This window comes from Liolophura sinensis, chromosome 11, assembly GCF_032854445.1.
Source record: "Liolophura sinensis isolate JHLJ2023 chromosome 11, CUHK_Ljap_v2, whole genome shotgun sequence".
In the NCBI taxonomy this organism is placed as follows: Eukaryota; Metazoa; Mollusca; class Polyplacophora; order Chitonida; family Chitonidae; genus Liolophura; species Liolophura sinensis.
In genome coordinates, this window is record NC_088305.1 from 19,450,185 (window position 1) to 19,468,185 (window position 18,001).

Below are 18,001 nucleotides of genomic sequence, written 5' to 3' on the forward strand. Positions count from 1 at the left end.
ATCATGTCTGGTGTGTCCCATCATGATTGGTTTGTCCCATCAGGTTTGTGTATCCCAACATGTCTGCTGCCTTAACATGTCTGGTGTGTCCCATCACGTCTGGTGCCTGATCACGTCTAGTGTGTCCCTTCACATCTGGTGCCTCATCATGTCTGGCATGTCCCATCATGTTTAGTGTGTCCCAACATGTCTGGTGTGTCCCATCACGTTTGGCATGTCTCATCATGTTTGGTGCCTTAACATGTCTGGCGTGTCCATAACATCTGGTGCCTCATCACGCCTGGTGTGTCTCATCATGTTTGGTGTGTCCAATCAGGTTTGTGTATCCCAACGTCTGCTGCCTTAACATATCTGGTGTGTCCCATCACGTCTGGTACCTCATCACGTCTGGTGTGTCCCATCACGGCTGGTGCCTCATCACGTCTGGTGTGCCTCATCACGTCTGGTGTGTCCCATCACGTCTGGTGCCTCATCACATCTTGTGAGTCCCATCACGTCTCGTGTGTCCCATCATGTCTTGTTTGTCCCATCACGTCTGGTGACTAATCATGTCTTGTGTGTCCCAAAACGTTTGGTGTGTACCAACACGTCTGGTGTGACCCATCATGTCTGGTGCCTTATCATGTCTGGTGCCTTATCATGTCTTGTGAGTCCCATCACGTCTCATGTGTCCCATCACGTCTCATTTGTTCCATCACGTCTGGTGCCTAAACACCTCTGGTGCCTAATCATGTCTGGTGCCTAATCATGTCTGGTGCCTAATCACGTCTGGTGTGTCCCATCATGATTGGTTTGTCCCATCAGGTTTGTGTATCCCAACATGTCTGCTGCCTTAACATGTCTGGTGTGTCCCATCACATCTGGTGCCTCATCACGTCTAGTGTGTCCCTTCACATCTGGTGCCTCATCATGTCTGGTGTGTCCCATCATGTTTGGTGTGTCTCATCAGGTTTGTGTATCCCAACATGTCTGCTGCCTTAACATGTCTGGTGTGCCCCATCACGTCTGGTGTGTCCCATCACGTCTGGTGCCTCATCACATCTGGTGTGTCCCATCATGGCTGGTGCCTCGTCACATCTGGTGTGCCTCATCACATCTGGTGTGTCCCATCACGTCTGGTGCCTCATCACATCTTGTGAGTCCCATCACATCTCGTGTGTCCCATCATGTCTCATTTGTCCCATCACGTCTGGTGACTAATCATGTCTTGTGTGTCACAAAATGTTTGGTGTGTACCAACACGTCTGGTGTGTCCCATCATGTCTCGTTTGTCCCATCACGTCTGGTGCCTTATCATGTCTGGTGCCTTATCATTTCTGGTGCCTTATCATGTCTTGTGAGTCCCATCACGTCTCATTTGTTCCATCACGTCTCATTTGTTCCATCACGTCTGGTGCCTAAACACCTCTGGTGCCTAATCATGTCTGGTGCCTAATCATGTCTGGTGCCTAATCACGTCTAGTGTGTCCCATCACGTCTGGTGCCTAATCATGTCTGGAGTGACCCATCATGTTTGGTGTGTTCCAACATGTCTGGTGTGTCCCCTCACGTCTGCTGCCTCTTCACGTCTGGTGTGTCCCAACACGTTTGGTGTGTCCCATCACATCTGGTGTGTCCCATCCCGTCTGGCGTGTCCCATCACGTCTGGTGTGTACCATCACGCCTGGTGTGTCCAACCATGTCTATTGTGTCCCATCACGTCTGGTGCCTTATCATATCTAATGTGTCCCATCACCATCATGTCTGGTGTGTCCCATCACATCTGTGGTGTCCCATCATGTCTGGTGTGTCCCATCACGTCTGGTGTGTCCCATCACAATGATCACTGAGTTTGTGTGGACACAAACAGGTGTCAACTACACCACTGGACAACTGTGCCCACTCATATATCAGGTTTTCTCATTTCTTAAAGGATTCTTTAATCTTATCTCACCATTATGTGTACACAATCCTAATTAAAGCACAACAACAAAACCCTGATGAAAATTAATCTGCATTTATCTCTCAGCATAAACAGTGTAATATAACTGTGAAGATTTCATACAGCACTGGTTCACACAACAGATTCTCAAACCACAAACATAAACAAGAAATACACATACACGAACTGGAATGTTATGTGTCGTCCCTTCATTGTTAACCACAAAACCACATATTCACTTATTCGAATGGTGTACCCACCATACCCAAGAATATTTCACGTAGAGGACAGTGATCAGCATTATGGCAGGTGGACAGCAGCCAGATCCCAGAGGAAACCCACAACAATCCACAGGTTGCTGGCAGACCTTACCACGTATGGCTGAAGAGGAAGCCAGCATGAACTGGACCTGAACTCGCAGCAATTCCATTGGTGAGAGTCGTGATGCGCTAGCACGCTAACTACTTGGCCACGGAGGCATATAATTATTGCTTATACTAGAGAGCTTTATAGAACACATAACCACTGTTCAGGCACTCGGTGACACCACAAGACATTTTTTCCACTCTAAATAGAGCTTTTAATATTGGAAAAGCTCCTTTTGACCACATGTACTTAGGCACTGACAGCATGACCCATAAAGCTTAGTTAAGCATTTCAAACATTCACATGCATTTAATTTACTTGTAAAAGGTCTAAAATATAAGCAAAAGTACTTTTAATTCTTCAACCTTTTCGCACATAAAAGAGCAACTTTCAGTTCAATTCATGTACATTTTTAATCTGATTTTGGAGACAAACCAACAATGGTTGGATATGCCAATTTCATGTTTTCACAAAATGTATACTTTTATCAGCCTACACAGAATGATGCCTTCAGAATATGCTTGAGTAAACACCTTGCAAACATGCTTAAAGTTAAAGAATTACAGTAGATATCTTTCAGCAGGATATCTGTCAATAATATTTCTGTTTTTGTCCTCTTTTTATTGGGATTAGAAAATTTAATTTGTAAGTTTGTGGCAGTTCATAATAATAAATGAACAAATTGCAAGTAAAAGTGAGAATAAATCAAAACTTAAATGAGGCTATGTTACTCAGATATTTGGCAAAAAGTCCATATTCACTGTATTCTCTGTATTTACCAAGAACAGCTTAAATTGTCTGTCAGTTAATATCAAACTGGTACCTGTACTATTCATAGCGTAAACTGATTCTAAAGTTTGAAAAACTTAATTCCCAGTGTTCAATGGTAAAGGTTGCACAGGCGAGGCTGACACTCTCCCAGAGGACCGGCCCGGATAGCACAGTTGGTAGAGCGTCCGCTTCGGGACCGGTAGATCCAGGATCAATCCTTGGTCGAGTCACACCTAAGACTTTAAAGGAGGAAGTTGTAACTTCCTCGCTTGGCGTTCAGCATGAAGGGGATAGTGCAACGACTGGTTGACCCGTATCAGTATAATGGCTCGGGCGGGGCGGCTTACTTGCCTTCGGTAAGTCGTCTCAGTGATGCAGCACTAAATAAAAGAGCGGTGGAAATCCGTCCTGCAACAAGGAGGCACATTACACGTGCATGCACCCTAATGATTCCTTCGTCGTCATATGACTGAAAAATTGTTGAGTACGACGTTAAACCCCAAGCACTCACTCACTCACTTACTCACTCACTCTCCCAGAGGTAATTATTTAGGTTATTCTAAAGTAAAAGCAAAAATTCAGCTGACTTTGCGCTGATCAATTTTTTGCCGAAAATATTCGGTATAGTCTCTTTCAAGCAAATGCTTAGAGTATACAACAAATAAACAAAATCTAGCCTAACTTCACAAGACCTCGCACAGAAGGGGTGCAACCTACTCTTGTTTCCAGTTGCTCCCCTTAGGCAGAGGCTGTAGCCTTACAGTGAAACCACGAGGTTATAGGGGTCTGTCGAAGAGAGAGCAGTTTCAAGCTGACACGTCAGTAAAATGGTGCTTGTCACAACCAGTAAGGCTAATCTTAAGGCTACTCTTAGTCTTGGGCCAATAAAAATGTGTAACACATACAAAACTATATATGCTGTTTACATAATATCTGTATATAACTCTGTTACAAAAACATAAATACTTTGTATTACAGAGGGAATATAGATGCATTCCCTTAACCAGTAACATATTACTAAATGCTTATATCATATCACAGCAAGTCTACACATTAGAATAAATGCTGAATATATCTGGTAAATGAAAAAAAATATATATATATATATATATATATATAAAGGTTAAATGCAGCCTCAAATGATGGGCAAGTATAACAAGATAACTCTCTGTACAGGTATGTAATCAAAATTGACGAAAATGTTTGGATCTGCTGCCACATTTTCTCAATGGTATTGTTCTTAGGCTGTTTGAAAGGAGAGTATACAAAAAAAAAAAACCTCATGAAGGTTAAAAAAAAGTCACAGCACATGAATATGCATTAGAGTGTGTTTACATATAAATGACATTCTACCTTTATATACCTACCATAAAAAATATGGTCTGTCGCCAGAACATTTTCTTTTTTTCTCGCGAATAAAAGAGATGGAGATTTTATCAAGAAAAACCTAAAACAATAACATCCATGAAAAGCCCCCGTGTTTAATGTTGAAGGAAAAGACCTCTAAATATCGTAGTAGGCATCACTAAATAGACCACTTAAAATGATGCACAAATATACTTTCATTTATTTTTTTAGATTTTTCTGAAAAGACTTAAAAGCGTTCAAACATTTGAAGTCTAAGGTGATCTTTATGGACGATACTATCAGCGTTTTTGAACTCTGACGTCACAGGAAGTTTTTCTGACTCTAAACATGATACTGAATGTTGGAATAACTGTTTTTACCTATGAGTAATAGGTGAAATAATGAAATAATATTCTCAAAATTTCCTTCCTTCTGGTAAACATCAGGAAAAAAAAAGTGATGTTACGTCAGAGTTCTGAGATACCATCAGTATGGCTCATAAAGCCCACCATAGTATTCATCATAACTGATTCCCATTAAACTCTTTAAAAAACCTGAAAAATAAATGACAGCATTTTTACGCATAGTTTTCAGTTTTGTGTACGATGAACTTCACTTCAAATTTTAGCTTTCTTTTACTTTAATATAGGGCCTATCTTGGTGTGCCAGTCAGGTTAACCCAACAAATACATTTTTAAAGATGATGTAACAACAGGTAAATTTCAAACCACTGTTCAACTACATGTACTATACCGCGGTGACTTTAATGTCGCGCTCTTGAGCTTAATTCTACTGGGCCCGGATTCCAATCTTTTAAGAGCTTTAGGTAGTTAATTCTGTTCTTTCAATCACTTGATATCAGCAGCCGATTTAAAGTTTACAAGTGAATGAATGTATATACATTACCTGAGTTGCTAATAAAATGCAGCCAGACAAATTTTTTTTTATGCCATAAATTCTGGCTTACACGTTTTTAAAAAGCCTAGGGCATTTTCAGTACAATGTGACATTCTAAGGATTTATACTAAAAATAATTAATAAATTATTTTCACAAACAAAACTTCATTTATCTCATACCGGCATAACAAGAGAAGCCTTAATGCACAGCAATTGTTGCTAAGATCAAAAAAGGCATGGCAGTTCACCTTTAAAGGTGGAGAAACAAAAAAATTACATGAATTTCAAATGAAAGGCTTTGAAAAGTTAGTTATAAATATGGTCTTAAATATTTTTTCCAGTTTTTCTTTAATGAGAAAGACATTTGAAAATAGTTTTTGTATGGTGGGTATTTGGGACCACCCCTTGATATACATTGTCTCTGAATAACAATGTACTAAATGAGGATGTAACATGTGTTCAATAAATGTATTTGTGCTAGAATTTGGCCTTTTCGGCTAACAAATGTGTTCATTCGGAATTTTCATCACCTTTTTATGTATACATTATAAATATTATCATAATTAAAGGAGAAGAAAAGTTAAATATCAATCAAATACCACTGAAAAGAGTATGCATAAAAAAAAATTCTAATATGTACCTCAAGTTGATAAATTATAAATAAAGTCTGCACCAACATCCGCTGTGGGCGACTCCATTTTGCCTAAGAACTAGTCCTGAAGTCTTCTGAGTTAGGAGGAGAATTGCCGTCGGAAACCACTGAAGTGTAAGTCGTACATTTCTGGTAGAACTCTTCTTCCTAGAAGTAAGCGAACAGTACATTTCTTTTTCCGCTTGACGATCGGGAAACCGGAATGTTGGACATAGGCTCCGCGTTTACACAAACAAGCCAGCAGTTTTAATGACTCTCATTGGCTGAGAGGCAACACACCCCCAGCATAAATTACAGGGTGTTAAAGATGGAGGACGCCATGGACTCAGCGATTTAAGCCAGCTTTGTCGTATTCCGGCTTCACATGTATGGCGAGGAAAAATCGCAAAATTATGCAGCAGGCACCAACAGATATAAAAAAATGTGTTCTTTTTAGCCTAAAGTGTCATGTTTTTAAGTTTTCTTCTCCTTTAATACATCTAGTAAATATTCTGATATTTCTGGGTTTCAACAGCAAACATTTGATGCGTAAAGTAAGCAACACATAAGCAATATAAATATGATGTGGTTGTTGTAGTGTAATTAAGCTTAAATCATGTCTTTGGATATAAACAACAAATTTACACTGAAATAAATTTATTAGACATCTATCACATCCTTATTTAGGACATTATAATTCCAAGGACAATGTAAACCAAGAGGTTTTCTCAAATAGCCACCAAACAAAAACATTTTCAAATATCCTTTCTCCAGAAAGACAAAAAACATTTACAAAAATAGTAAAATAACTTTTTATGCCCTTTCGCCCGATGCATCATTGTTATTTTTGCTTCTCCTTTAAGGTGACAAAACAATGTTTTCTTCTCCTTGAGCAAACAAGGACTCTGGAAGCATGTCCTTTACTTGTTTGTGCTGCCAGGATAAGATAAATGTACGTTAAAGCCAATAACAAAACAAAAATGCGGCCATAATTTTGACACAAATGTACAAAATTCAAACTTGGTCTGTAACTTGTCTTGGTGAATCTGTGTAGCAAGTTCCTATTTAAACTATTACGAACCATATAAAAAAAAAGTCAGAACTCTTTCTTGACAGACTAGAAAAATAGTCCATAATTGTTGTGGGGGGTGGGGGGGGGGGTGGTTCTAATAAGAAAGTTTTCAGTATCTGTCACAGTCAGCACTGGTGTACTGGGTACACTGGGCATCCCTTGTCATCTCACTGTATCCTGGGGTGGCATCCAAACCTGCACCTGGAATTAACCAATATCAATATCATTAAACTTTAGATAAATGAAATAAAAAACCACGCAGCATAATATAAAGGGGCAGAATGCAAGTTTCTGTGAAATTACACCTTGATGTCCAACTTATTTTCCGATGAGAAATTAATTAAACTTCATAAAAACTCTTATGTGGCCCTATAAGATGGAAGAATCAGCCAGAATCAAGGAAAACATATAAACAAATAAGCTTATTTTTAGGTGAAATTCAGCAAATTTATATATTTGACTGTTTTAATGCTCAAGACTATTTCCCTTCTGTGTATTTAATGATGGTCAGAGGTGCTTACCTGTGACCACATTATGGAGACTGTGGTAGTTAATGATGGTCAAAGGTGCTTACCTGTGACAAGATTATGGAGATTGCAGTAGTTAATGATGGTCAGAGGTGCTTACCTGTGACAAGATTATGGAGATTGCAGTAGTTAATGATGGTCAGAGGTGCTTACCTGTGACTACATTATGGAGACTGTGGTAGTTAATGATGGTCAAAGGTGCTTACCTGTGACAAGATTATGGAGATTGCAGTAGTTAATGATGGTCAGAGGTGCTTACCTGTGACTACATTATGGAGACTGTGGTAGTTAATGATGGTCAGAGGTGCTTACCTGTGACAAGATTATGGAGATCACAGTAGTTAATGATGGTCAGAGGTGCTTACCTGTGACAAGATTATGGAGATCGCAGTAGTTAATGATGGTCAGAGGTGCTTACCTGTGACCAGATTGTTGAGATCGCAGAAGTTAATGATGGTCAGAGGTGCTTACCTGTGACCCGATTGTTGAGATCGCAGAAGTTAATGATGGTCAGAGGTGCTTACCTGTGACCAGATTGAGGAGATGGCAGTAGTTAATGATTGTCAGAGGTGCTTACCTGTGACCACATTATGGAGACTGCAGCAGTTAATGATGGTCAGAGGTGCTTACCTGTGACCATACTAAGGAGATTGCAGTAGTTAATGATGGTCAGAGGTGCTTACCTGTGACCATACTATGGAGATTGCAGTAGTTAATGATGGTCAGAGGTGCTTACCTGTGACCAAATTGTTGAGATTACAGTAGTTAATGGTTGTCAGAGGTGCTTACCTGTGACCAAATTGTTGAGATTACAGTAGTTACTGATGGTCAAAGGTGCTTACCTGTGACCAGATTGTGGAGATTGCAGTAGTTTGTTCCATAATCTAACACAGCGTACCAAATTTGGGAGGTAGAAAAACCCTGAAATGTATGATATCAGGAGCAATTTAAGATAATCTGATGTGGTATAAAATTTGCTAATCTCAACCTAATCCACACAACCTAATGTCCTCCAATCTTTATATCATGATTTGTTGTTCAAGATGGGATGGTAAACAAAAACTTAACGAAAATGGTAGTGGAACAGTTGAACAAAGATGTGAGAGCTACTCCACTGTCAAGACCTATATGTCTTAAATGATGCCGTCTTCCAAGTACGTTTTACTCTGATTTACCTCCCTTGTTACACAACAGCAACTATTACACAGCGTGACATTTTGTAGGTTATGGCCCTACGGTAACAAATATTTACTAGAGAACAGAATGTAAAGAAACATGATATCCACCTTTGACAGCTGTAGAAATGCTGCAATTTCTTGAATGAGGTCAAAGTTTTGCAGCTTAAGAGTTTGCCGAAGCTGTCTATTGTATTTAATTATGGCTTTATTTTTATAGCTACCTCACATTGGATTAAAAAAATACAAAATGTTTATCTGTGACTTTACAATCAAACTCTGTCTTGAAGTTCGGCCTTCAACTAGCATATGTCCCTTTGACTCTGAAACTTGCCATTAGCCATTCTTTGAGGTCTCATGTAACAACAGCTTACTTCTTAAAATACATCTTTTATAGAAGAGAATGATCTCAAGGGAAGTCATTCAGTGTGGCCCTATTATTATTGAGGTTTGTGATGCTAACTGCCTTTTTTTTTTAAGGCATGACAAAGTCAAAATCTGACTAACACAGATATTTAAATAGTTGAGCCCATTAATGCACCAAGTACAACATGATACCTTATCTCCTTAATATAGGTACATGTGTTACAAAACTTAGCTTGTCACCATCTTCTTTCTCCTTACACAGTAACAGTTATCTCCCCTTACCTCAACAGTGCATTCAGAGTTGTCTGCTGAATTTGTGAAACTGAATGTCAAATCATCCATATAATGCTTCACAGGTGTCATGTGCGTAGCTATTAGACTACTGTTGGTTTCTCTTACAAGCTGAAACAGTTAGTGAAAAATGAGTTAAAAACGAGAAAATTTTGTTAATATCAACATGACATGTAATGTCACTACCAAAACAAATCAATGTTACCTTTTTGGTTACAGGAGGAGGAGAAACTAAAGTCAGAAGACCATTAATCCTAAAGAAGTCATTGCACCTTCTATAAGATGATATGGAAGCATGCACGCATGTGATCAAACCATTCTGTGCTACTACAGTTGTGTTACCATCTAGTCAGTCCTTTCAACAAGTACAATATAAACCAGTGGCCAAAAGCTCCCACAAAAGCAAAATTCAAAACTACTCCCTAATATCTTATTGGGAGAGCTATTGATCATCTTAAGGGAGGAGCTGACTTAAATCAAGACATGTAAAGTGTTTGAAGAATTCAAATTTACCGAGCAAATTCTCTTTGATTTGTGTTATGAGTAACATTTCCGTGATGGTGCCGACACTACTTCAGAATCAAATTTATTTACTGTTAAAACTTGTAGGATGTGACATCATCAGATCCCCGTGTTTTCTAACGTCACGGATACATGATTTATACTGCAACACAGACTGACATGTTCTTATGATTCCAAACTGATGCATGGTGATTTGGTGTTGTTAAACATGGATCCGACAACTGCCAATAGATGGATAAGGAGTGACATCTCTGTTGATTTATTTATTTATTTGATTGGTGTTTTACGATGTACTCAAGAATATTTCACTTATACGACGGCGGTCAGCATTATGGTGGGTGGAAACCGGGCAGAGCCCGGGGGAAACCCACGACCATCCACAGGTTACTGACAGACCTCCCCACGTACCGCCGGACAGGAAGCCAGCATGAGATGGACTTGAACTCACAGCGACCACACAGTGAGAGACTCCTGGGTCATTACGCTGCGCTAGCGCGCTAACCAACTGAGCCACAGAAGTCCCCGACATCTCTGTTGAGGATGCCGCTACTAATTGACCTCAGACCAAAGAGCAATTGTTTCTTATTTCCGCTAGCCAATCAAAGCACGCTTAACATGGCTCACTAGGAAACTGTTTGCAGCTGATAGCGCATGACAACACAGCGATACAACGATACAATCGCTTTCAAAATGACAACAATACATGTGACAAACATTTTGATGGTAATAAACGATAGTTATATTTGCCATTTGGCCAAATGATTAAATGGCCGCATAAAACTTTTTGGGCATGTGTGGGCATGAGCGAGAGTGATCGCTCGCTTTTCAATGAAAGAACTAAGTGGCAGACAATTACCTTTGACACTTCTGCTATTTTCAACACCTAATGTAACGGCTACCCTCGGAAGTTCAGTGTAATATTTCTAACAGTTTCTCTATTATTTTTGCTACATAAAGCTACTACAAATGGGACACAATTTATACCAGAGTTTCAACGAAATCGATATTGTAAGTATGTGACTGTCAAAGGCAATGATGTGAAACTTAGCATCCAGTCTACTGCAAGGCCTCGAGACATTTTCATAGCAAAAGTCATAGCTGTCAGAAACACTAAAGTGGCTTTTTAAGTAGAATTAAACTGCATATACAAGCTAAGGTACACTGTCCCCACCCTCACTGTCCTCACCTGATAGAGGCACCTTTGCCCACCATCCTTGCAGTTGGCTGGTCCTTCCCATTTCCTTATCTGGACCTTAATAGCCTCTAATACTGGGTAGCAGCTATTTGTAAATTTCCTGAAACACATAAGCTAATAAGATTAAGGCTGTTTATTAAAGAAAGAGATAATGACACTCACTTGTATTATCATCATCAATTATGGGTCCCAATATAAACTGTCCCACTGGTAAAAAACAAACCTTCAGCTCTATAAAGTACTTAGATGACAATATACTCGTCCACTCTATCTAGAATCATGGATGTTTTAATGGCTTGTACCGTACCATGTGATTTTACAAGATGCATGACATGGGTATGGATTATATGCCACCAACAGGGTGACAAGCACTGACAGACACAAGCAAACTGCCGTTGATATTGTCACACATTTTGAAGTATTACAACTCCTCATTCCCGAAAACCACTTCCTCGTGCTTTTATGTCGCCGACTGTCTTTCATTTCCACACATGTGTCCTTCTAGCCGATCCACATTTTGAAGTTAAACTGTCAGTGACATGAAGAAGTTTACGTAAATGAAACCGGAAGTTGTGAAGAAGATGACATGCAATGTTTGCTCTTCACATTGGGTAAGGTGTCGGTTAACTACTTAGTTCGACAGGTTCATCGGAATATAACCGAATCGTGGAGAGGATCAATAGGGTCTCTCCCAGAATTCCATTGGAGGGTATCCATGACTACAGAGTCAAGATGGCGACTGTTGTCATTCGGAGTGCTGGCGAAATCGTACGGAAGAAGTAACGATTTCTGTTTCTTCTCAGAAATTTGGGGAAATAACAACATGTCTCAGAAGCAGACGTGGTTTAAGATCTAAGAAAAATTTGTCTACTTGATAAGCGTACTTAAGTTTTAAACAACTGTACGCAGAATCAAGTCCGCCTCGCTCGAACTCCAGCAACAAGAGGTCAACATATGAGTTACTGACAGCTCAGGAATTGACATAAAATCCACGTACAGAGCTCGACCATGGCGACCCAGACACAGACAGCCCCAACTATGGAGACTTTCACCCAGTCCAGAATACCTTTGGTAACTCATGTGATAAATGATGAAGATCTGGGTCTTCTACAGGTAAGACTACTTTACAGTTATTTTATTAGAAACAAATTTCTGCACGTAAACATACATACATGGCAGATTTGTCTTTACATACATGTATATATATATATATATATATATATATATATATATATATATATATATATATATTTATTTGTTTGTGGGAGATTACTTAATTAATCTTGTAATGGAAGGTAATTCAGTTCCAGAACTGTTTTTGAATTCATGTTTTTTAATAGTTCACATATTTCATGAATATTTCAGTACTCCATATTCATGGCTGCTCAACCTACCAACCACACAATTTATGCGTGAAATGATATTTTATTGCATTATCATTGTAAAATTTTGTGTGATGATTGGAAGGGGAGATGAAAAGCCATAAATATGGCCTATCCAAATATTCCTCAGCCAACAGTCAATGTACTCAGCCAAATTTTTAAAATTAGAAGCATGTTTAATGATGTATTTATCATACAATAAAAGAACCTATGGTTTGGTAGTATTTTTACCCAAATGTGTGGGTAAAATTAGATATAGTGTGTTGACCAAATTTAATTCTGTGCTTGGCATATATACTACCGGGCAAAAGAAACGTACAACTTTTAAATGCAGTTTTTTCTATGGAAAAATAAGTTGAATAAGTTTGAACGTTGTGTGAATACGTTTGCACATAAGCACCCTGTGTACACGTCACTTTTTAACGAGATTCATTGAAATTGGTGTAAGACATCATGAAAAATCGGAAAAACAGAGTTTCGGGCCCTGTTGAAAATTCTCGATGATGACCGCCGTATAAATACCGATGTAGCACATGGTAAGGGTGCAATACCATAAAAAACATCTAAGAGATGCCGAGACTCACACAAGCAGAACGTGATAGAGCCACTGGTATGGCCGACATGGGGGCCAGCCAACACCACATTGCCAGAACATTCAATTGCAGTCAAGCCACCATCACAGACTGTTGGGTCGTTACCGCCTAACAGGCAGGACACAAGATCGTCCCAGATCGGGCAGGCCAAGTGTTACAACGCCTGGCGAAGACCGGTACATCCGCACAATCCACCTGCGTAACCGGTTTGTGACGGCAACGTCAACGGCGGAAACGGCACTGGGACACCCCATCAACAGACGCACAGTCTTATGACGACTCCGCGTGAGTGGTATCAGAGCCTATCGCCCCTTCCGTGGAATGGCATTGACTCCTCTACACCGTCAAAACAGGCTGCGTTGGGCAAGAGTTGTACGTCGATGGCAGCGACGAGACTGGGAAAGGGTGCTGTTCACTGATGAAAGCCGATATAACCTCTTCAGAAATGATGGTCGAATTCGTGTGTATCGACGAAGGGGAGAGCGATTGGCACAAAACTGCATTCAGAATGTCCACCCTTTTGGTGCTGGTGGGGTGCTTGTATGGGGCGGAATTTGTGGACAGGTGAGAACGAGATTGGTCATCATCCAGGGAAATCTGACTGGCCAAAGATACCGAGATGAAATATTGGAACCTGTTGTAGTGCCATTCGTGCATCAACAGCAAAGGGGTATCCTTTTGCAGCAGGACAATGCACGACCTCATACCGCCAGAGTTGTACTAAATTATCTGGACACCGTTGATGTCAACGTACTGCCTTGGCCAGCACGATTGCCAGACATGAATCCCTTAGAGCATCTGTGGGATCATCTTGATTGACGTCTGAGACAACGCGTCCCTCCCCCACAAAACAGGCAACAGCTCAAACAGGCTTTATTTGAGGAGTGGGACAGAATTCCTGATGACGTCATCCGGCGGCTGACGACTTCCATGAGGAGACGTATTTTGGCTTTAATTGATGCAATGGGTGCTCACACACCCTACTAACGATCTGTCTTATGACATGATAGGACATTAGGTACACCTTTTTAAGGGAGTCCCTTTACTTGCATTTGTGTAATTTTTCAGATTTACCCCATGCCTTCTTTACTCGGCCTGACAGCAAGTGTAATATCCATATGGCTTTGAATTTTTGAACAGAACTTGGAAAATGGTTTATTGCAATATAATGCTTATCATGTTGATACTGTCTGTCTTTCTTTCTCTTTCTTGTGGTGCTGAACAAGGTTATACATTTCTTTTGCCCGGTAGTTTATATAAAATGTAGTAGGCCCACATGTATGTGCACATTGTTCCTCTCTCTGCAGATTAGAAGAGGACAGGCCACTAGTTTAATATGGTAGTTACTGGGAGAATTTTCCAGCTGTATATGAATTCTGAATACTACTTATAATACTGGTAAAGTATGTTTTACAGAAACAGTAGTAATGTTTTGTTTGTTTTTGTTTTTGTAGGGAACAAAGCTAATACCAGTGAACCTGAATAAAATGGTGAAACTTCTCACTGACCCACATTCTGTAAGTATCAGCTTTCTTGTCTTTGTACTATAATAAGTAGTCTAATGTTGCTGTAATATACTGTTGATTATCACTGCTTGTTTATGCAGCTGTTCATTACGTTATCATGGTTATATTATGTTTTGCATACAAATGTAACTGAAGTTGTTCCATTCCCTTTATTTTTCTGTTCGCTCTTTCATCTTTTATCCTTTATGACATTCTTTTCTAAATGTACTTTCGTAAAGCATTGTCATACAAGTGTAATCATATCATATCACAGTTTTAAAGAAATTTTTTGTTGTTATTTTTTTAGGCAATGCTGTATGACAGACATGTCCATGCACTGAAGCGAGTGATAAGGCATTACAGCAAGGGATTTGTATCCTTTTCTAACACACTCCTCTTTTCAAGCAGGCTATCTTGTAAATTAAAACAAGGGCTAATATTGATTTTCACAGATCTGTGAGTAAGTGGAAGTATCATGTGTGCATGTGTGTTGTAATCTTGTGAGAAATCTTCCTCGATAACTAATAATGGGATGTCAGTAAACATCATCAGAACCCACCTTTTTGCCTCTACGGGCATCATCTGATCAATTTTTCAAGAACATTGCTTGATGTTTTTAATTTTTACTGTATTTTACAGACTTTTTCCTTATGCACTTTCCCCTAGATTGTAGCGGTAGACATACTGTGAGCATGTCTGAACTAAAGAGTACATGTATATGTGTGGGTGTGTCAGTATACCTCATTACTCCTGAATGCTCATATATAATGTAATAATAATTCTTTATTTCAGACTGAATAGCCAAGATCACAAATTAATGGAGAAAAACAGATTTAATGATATATAACTTATTTGACAGGTATAAATGCACAGTAAGGTACTACCTTGAGCAATAAAGTGTCCTCCGCCATATAGCTAGGATACCTGACCTAGTGAATAGGTCAGATGTGAATAAAGTGCATAAAACCACAAGGGGTCAAGTCTACATTTAAAACCGTATACAGATTTCCTTACTACCTCTCTGAAGGAGCGTATTCCATTTATCACAAACATGGTAGCTCTACAGCTATATCTCTAATGGGGAAACCATCGAAAAATATTATTTTTCATAACTCTTATCTTCCCAACACTCGTTTGGAAAACACAGACCATAAATGGAAGCAATTCAAGTTAAAACAGTAAACAAGGAAAAGTGGCTTCTTAACTAGGGTGTTACTTGAAAAAAGGTGAAATAATTTAGTTACTAGTTCATGCTTGATTAGCTGAAGCCAGTCATTCACATCTACCTGAAATTTCTTAACAAGCCCCTCAGCCTCTGAAGGATTTAGTGCAGGTGTTCAAGATCCTAAATGTGTGTGCAGACAGAGTTGAGGATCAGCCCATGTACGAGGATTCACTGTGTGACATCCTCAAACTCTGCTGCCTGCCCTTCCTCCAGGAGAAGTCCTCAGACCAGCTGGCCTTCAGGCAGATTCTCCAGGAGTCCGTCTCACAACTGGGTCAGTTAGTTCCTCATATATAGTTAACAGCTTGCAACTTTAAATTTGTTAAAGGCAGAGTGAATGCATGACAAATGATCAAATGGCAAGTAGGGCCTGCATTTGTTCATGCTCAGCCCAACATTTTTTTTTTTTATATTTTAATAAAAGTTAGTTAAGCAGTAAATAATATGAAAACTGTGAATCCTTTCCAGCATACAGTAATTATGTATTCTGCAGTTTGTTTATTCCTGCCTTTGAGATGATGTTTTATGGAAAAATCAGTGATGTAGGACTCATGCAACACAAGACAGTATGGGTCAGTACAGCTTGGACCTGATTTACCATTATGTGGGATAAATTATCCCTTTACCCATTCAAGTCATCCTTTCCCCTTCATGGACTGCAGTTATTCGCAAAGTTTTTTGTTGCTGAATAAACTTGTAATTATACACATGAAGAACATGGCTCAGTGAGGTGTTGTTAGCTAGTGATATATGTGAATTTTATTACAGTTTCCACTCCGTGGGGGAAGTGAGAATTTGTTTAAGAGCCAAAAACAGCCATAATGACCGTAATGTTTCAGTTTTGTGTTTTAGACTATGTAATAAATGACAAATAAATTTATAATGGACAAGATAATGTCAAAAGACATTGTATGGAGGATTTTGTTTCCTAAGAACAGTGTCATTTGTGACAGTCATATTAATATTGTGTGTTTATTTATGAAGTAGACGTATGGATGTTTACTGGTACGAATATGATTGTTAGTGGTAAATATAGCAAAATTTCTTCTTTGAAGAACCAACAAACCCATATGACCACATTACCTTTGTGACACTTTATGTGAACTTAAGGAATGGCTTCAAGTCGAAAACTTAAAACTCGAAAACAATACATGAAGAAAACTAGAACTGAACTGATTGCTGCAGGGCTGGCACCAAAGTCTTTTGTTGCATGGCCTAAATGTCTTAACAGCTCTATGCTGTTGTTTATCCCATTTGGGTATGACCTGTGAGGTGGCACAGCTATATCAGGCTTACGATGAATGAGGCTGGCTTTTTTTCTCCAGGTTATTTGAAGAGAGTACCCAGTAGTGCTGTGCGTATGACCTGTTTGCTGACACAGCTATATCAGGCTTACAATGAATGAGGCTGGCTTTTTTTCTCCAGGTTATTTGATGAGAGTACCCAGTAGTGCTGTGAGACTGGAAATCTGTAAAACGCTCAACAGTTTTTACTGTGTGAAACAGCAACAACAACAAGTACAGAGTAAGTACAGTTTATAGGGTGTTTATTTTTCTGAGTGTCTGTAGGAAACTTTCCTGTTGTAGTTATGCATAGATTTCAGAAGGAATTTGTTTAGAACCTGTGACCAAGCACCAGTCTGTCAAATTTTTGGTGGTGTTCATCTTTTTATCTTTCACCTTTCTTCACCTTTGCAAGACACGACACAAATGCAGAGAATTGTCCCTTAGCCCGAAGTGTGTGGTTGTACATTTAGCTGTTGTGCTACCACAGTGCCCTCTAGTAGTGTCATATATGAATTAACAAAATCCTGTTTCAGCGTCTAATACATATATGCTCATCTTACCAGTTAATGGTAGAGCAACACATAAAACAAATGTCTTATTGAGTGGTTACATTGTATATGTTCAGTGTAGGGTCTCGCAAATATTAAAAAATAAGAAGAGTTTAAATGTGTGTATTATGGGACATGTAGCTTCAGCCTGTCTTTTCTGACTGTTAACCAGTTAGTGTTTCCTAGCTAGGTTGCTGCCATAATGTGACTGTTAACCAGTTAGTGTTTCCTAGCTATGTTGCTGCCATAATCTGACTGTTAACCAGTTAGTCTTTCCTAGCTAGGTTGCTGCCATAATGTGACTGTTAACCAGTTAGTGTTTCCTAGCTAGGTTGCTGCCATAATCTGACTGTTAACCAGTTAGTGTTTCCTAGCCAGGTT

General features: G+C 39.3%; 2 protein-coding genes across 2 annotated transcripts in view; one reads left to right on the forward strand and one right to left on the reverse strand.

Moving 5' to 3' along the window:
- Positions 1–7,082: 7,082 nt before the first annotated feature.
- Positions 7,083–11,629, reverse strand: LOC135477906 (uncharacterized). Its single transcript, XM_064758120.1, has 5 exons — positions 11,389–11,629; positions 11,073–11,181; positions 9,356–9,475; positions 8,375–8,453; positions 7,083–7,206 (listed from the first exon to the last, which is right to left on the reverse strand). The coding sequence occupies exons 1-5, from the start codon at positions 11,562–11,564 to the stop codon at positions 7,115–7,117; spliced, it is 576 nt and encodes a 191-aa protein (XP_064614190.1). The 5' UTR covers positions 11,565–11,629; the 3' UTR covers positions 7,083–7,114.
- Positions 11,630–11,818: 189 nt separating this feature from the next.
- Positions 11,819–18,001, forward strand: part of LOC135477526 (cilia- and flagella-associated protein 69-like) — a 30,376-nt gene continuing 24,193 nt past the window's right edge. The window contains exons 1-5 of the mRNA XM_064757666.1: positions 11,819–12,194; positions 14,511–14,573; positions 14,869–14,934; positions 15,874–16,060; positions 17,212–17,310. Coding sequence (XP_064613736.1) covers positions 12,090–12,194; positions 14,511–14,573; positions 14,869–14,934; positions 15,874–16,060; positions 17,212–17,310 — 520 coding nt within the window. The 5' untranslated portion in view covers positions 11,819–12,089. The remainder of the gene's footprint in view (positions 12,195–14,510; positions 14,574–14,868; positions 14,935–15,873; positions 16,061–17,211; positions 17,311–18,001) is intronic.

What these genes read in the sequence shown, in the direction of transcription:
- LOC135477906 (XM_064758120.1), bottom strand. Translation starts at nt 11,564, where the DNA reads ATGAAAGACAGTCGGCGACATAAAAGCACGAGGAAGTGGTTTTCGGGA. An exon ending in GGCAAAGGTGCCTCTATCAG is followed by an intron (nt 9,476 to 11,072) that starts GTGAGGACAGTG and finishes TAACTGTTTCAG; the next exon opens with CTTGTAAGAGAAACCAACAG. An exon ending in TCTCCACAATCTGGTCACAG is followed by an intron (nt 7,207 to 8,374) that starts GTAAGCACCTTT and finishes GGTTAATTCCAG; the next exon opens with GTGCAGGTTTGGATGCCACC.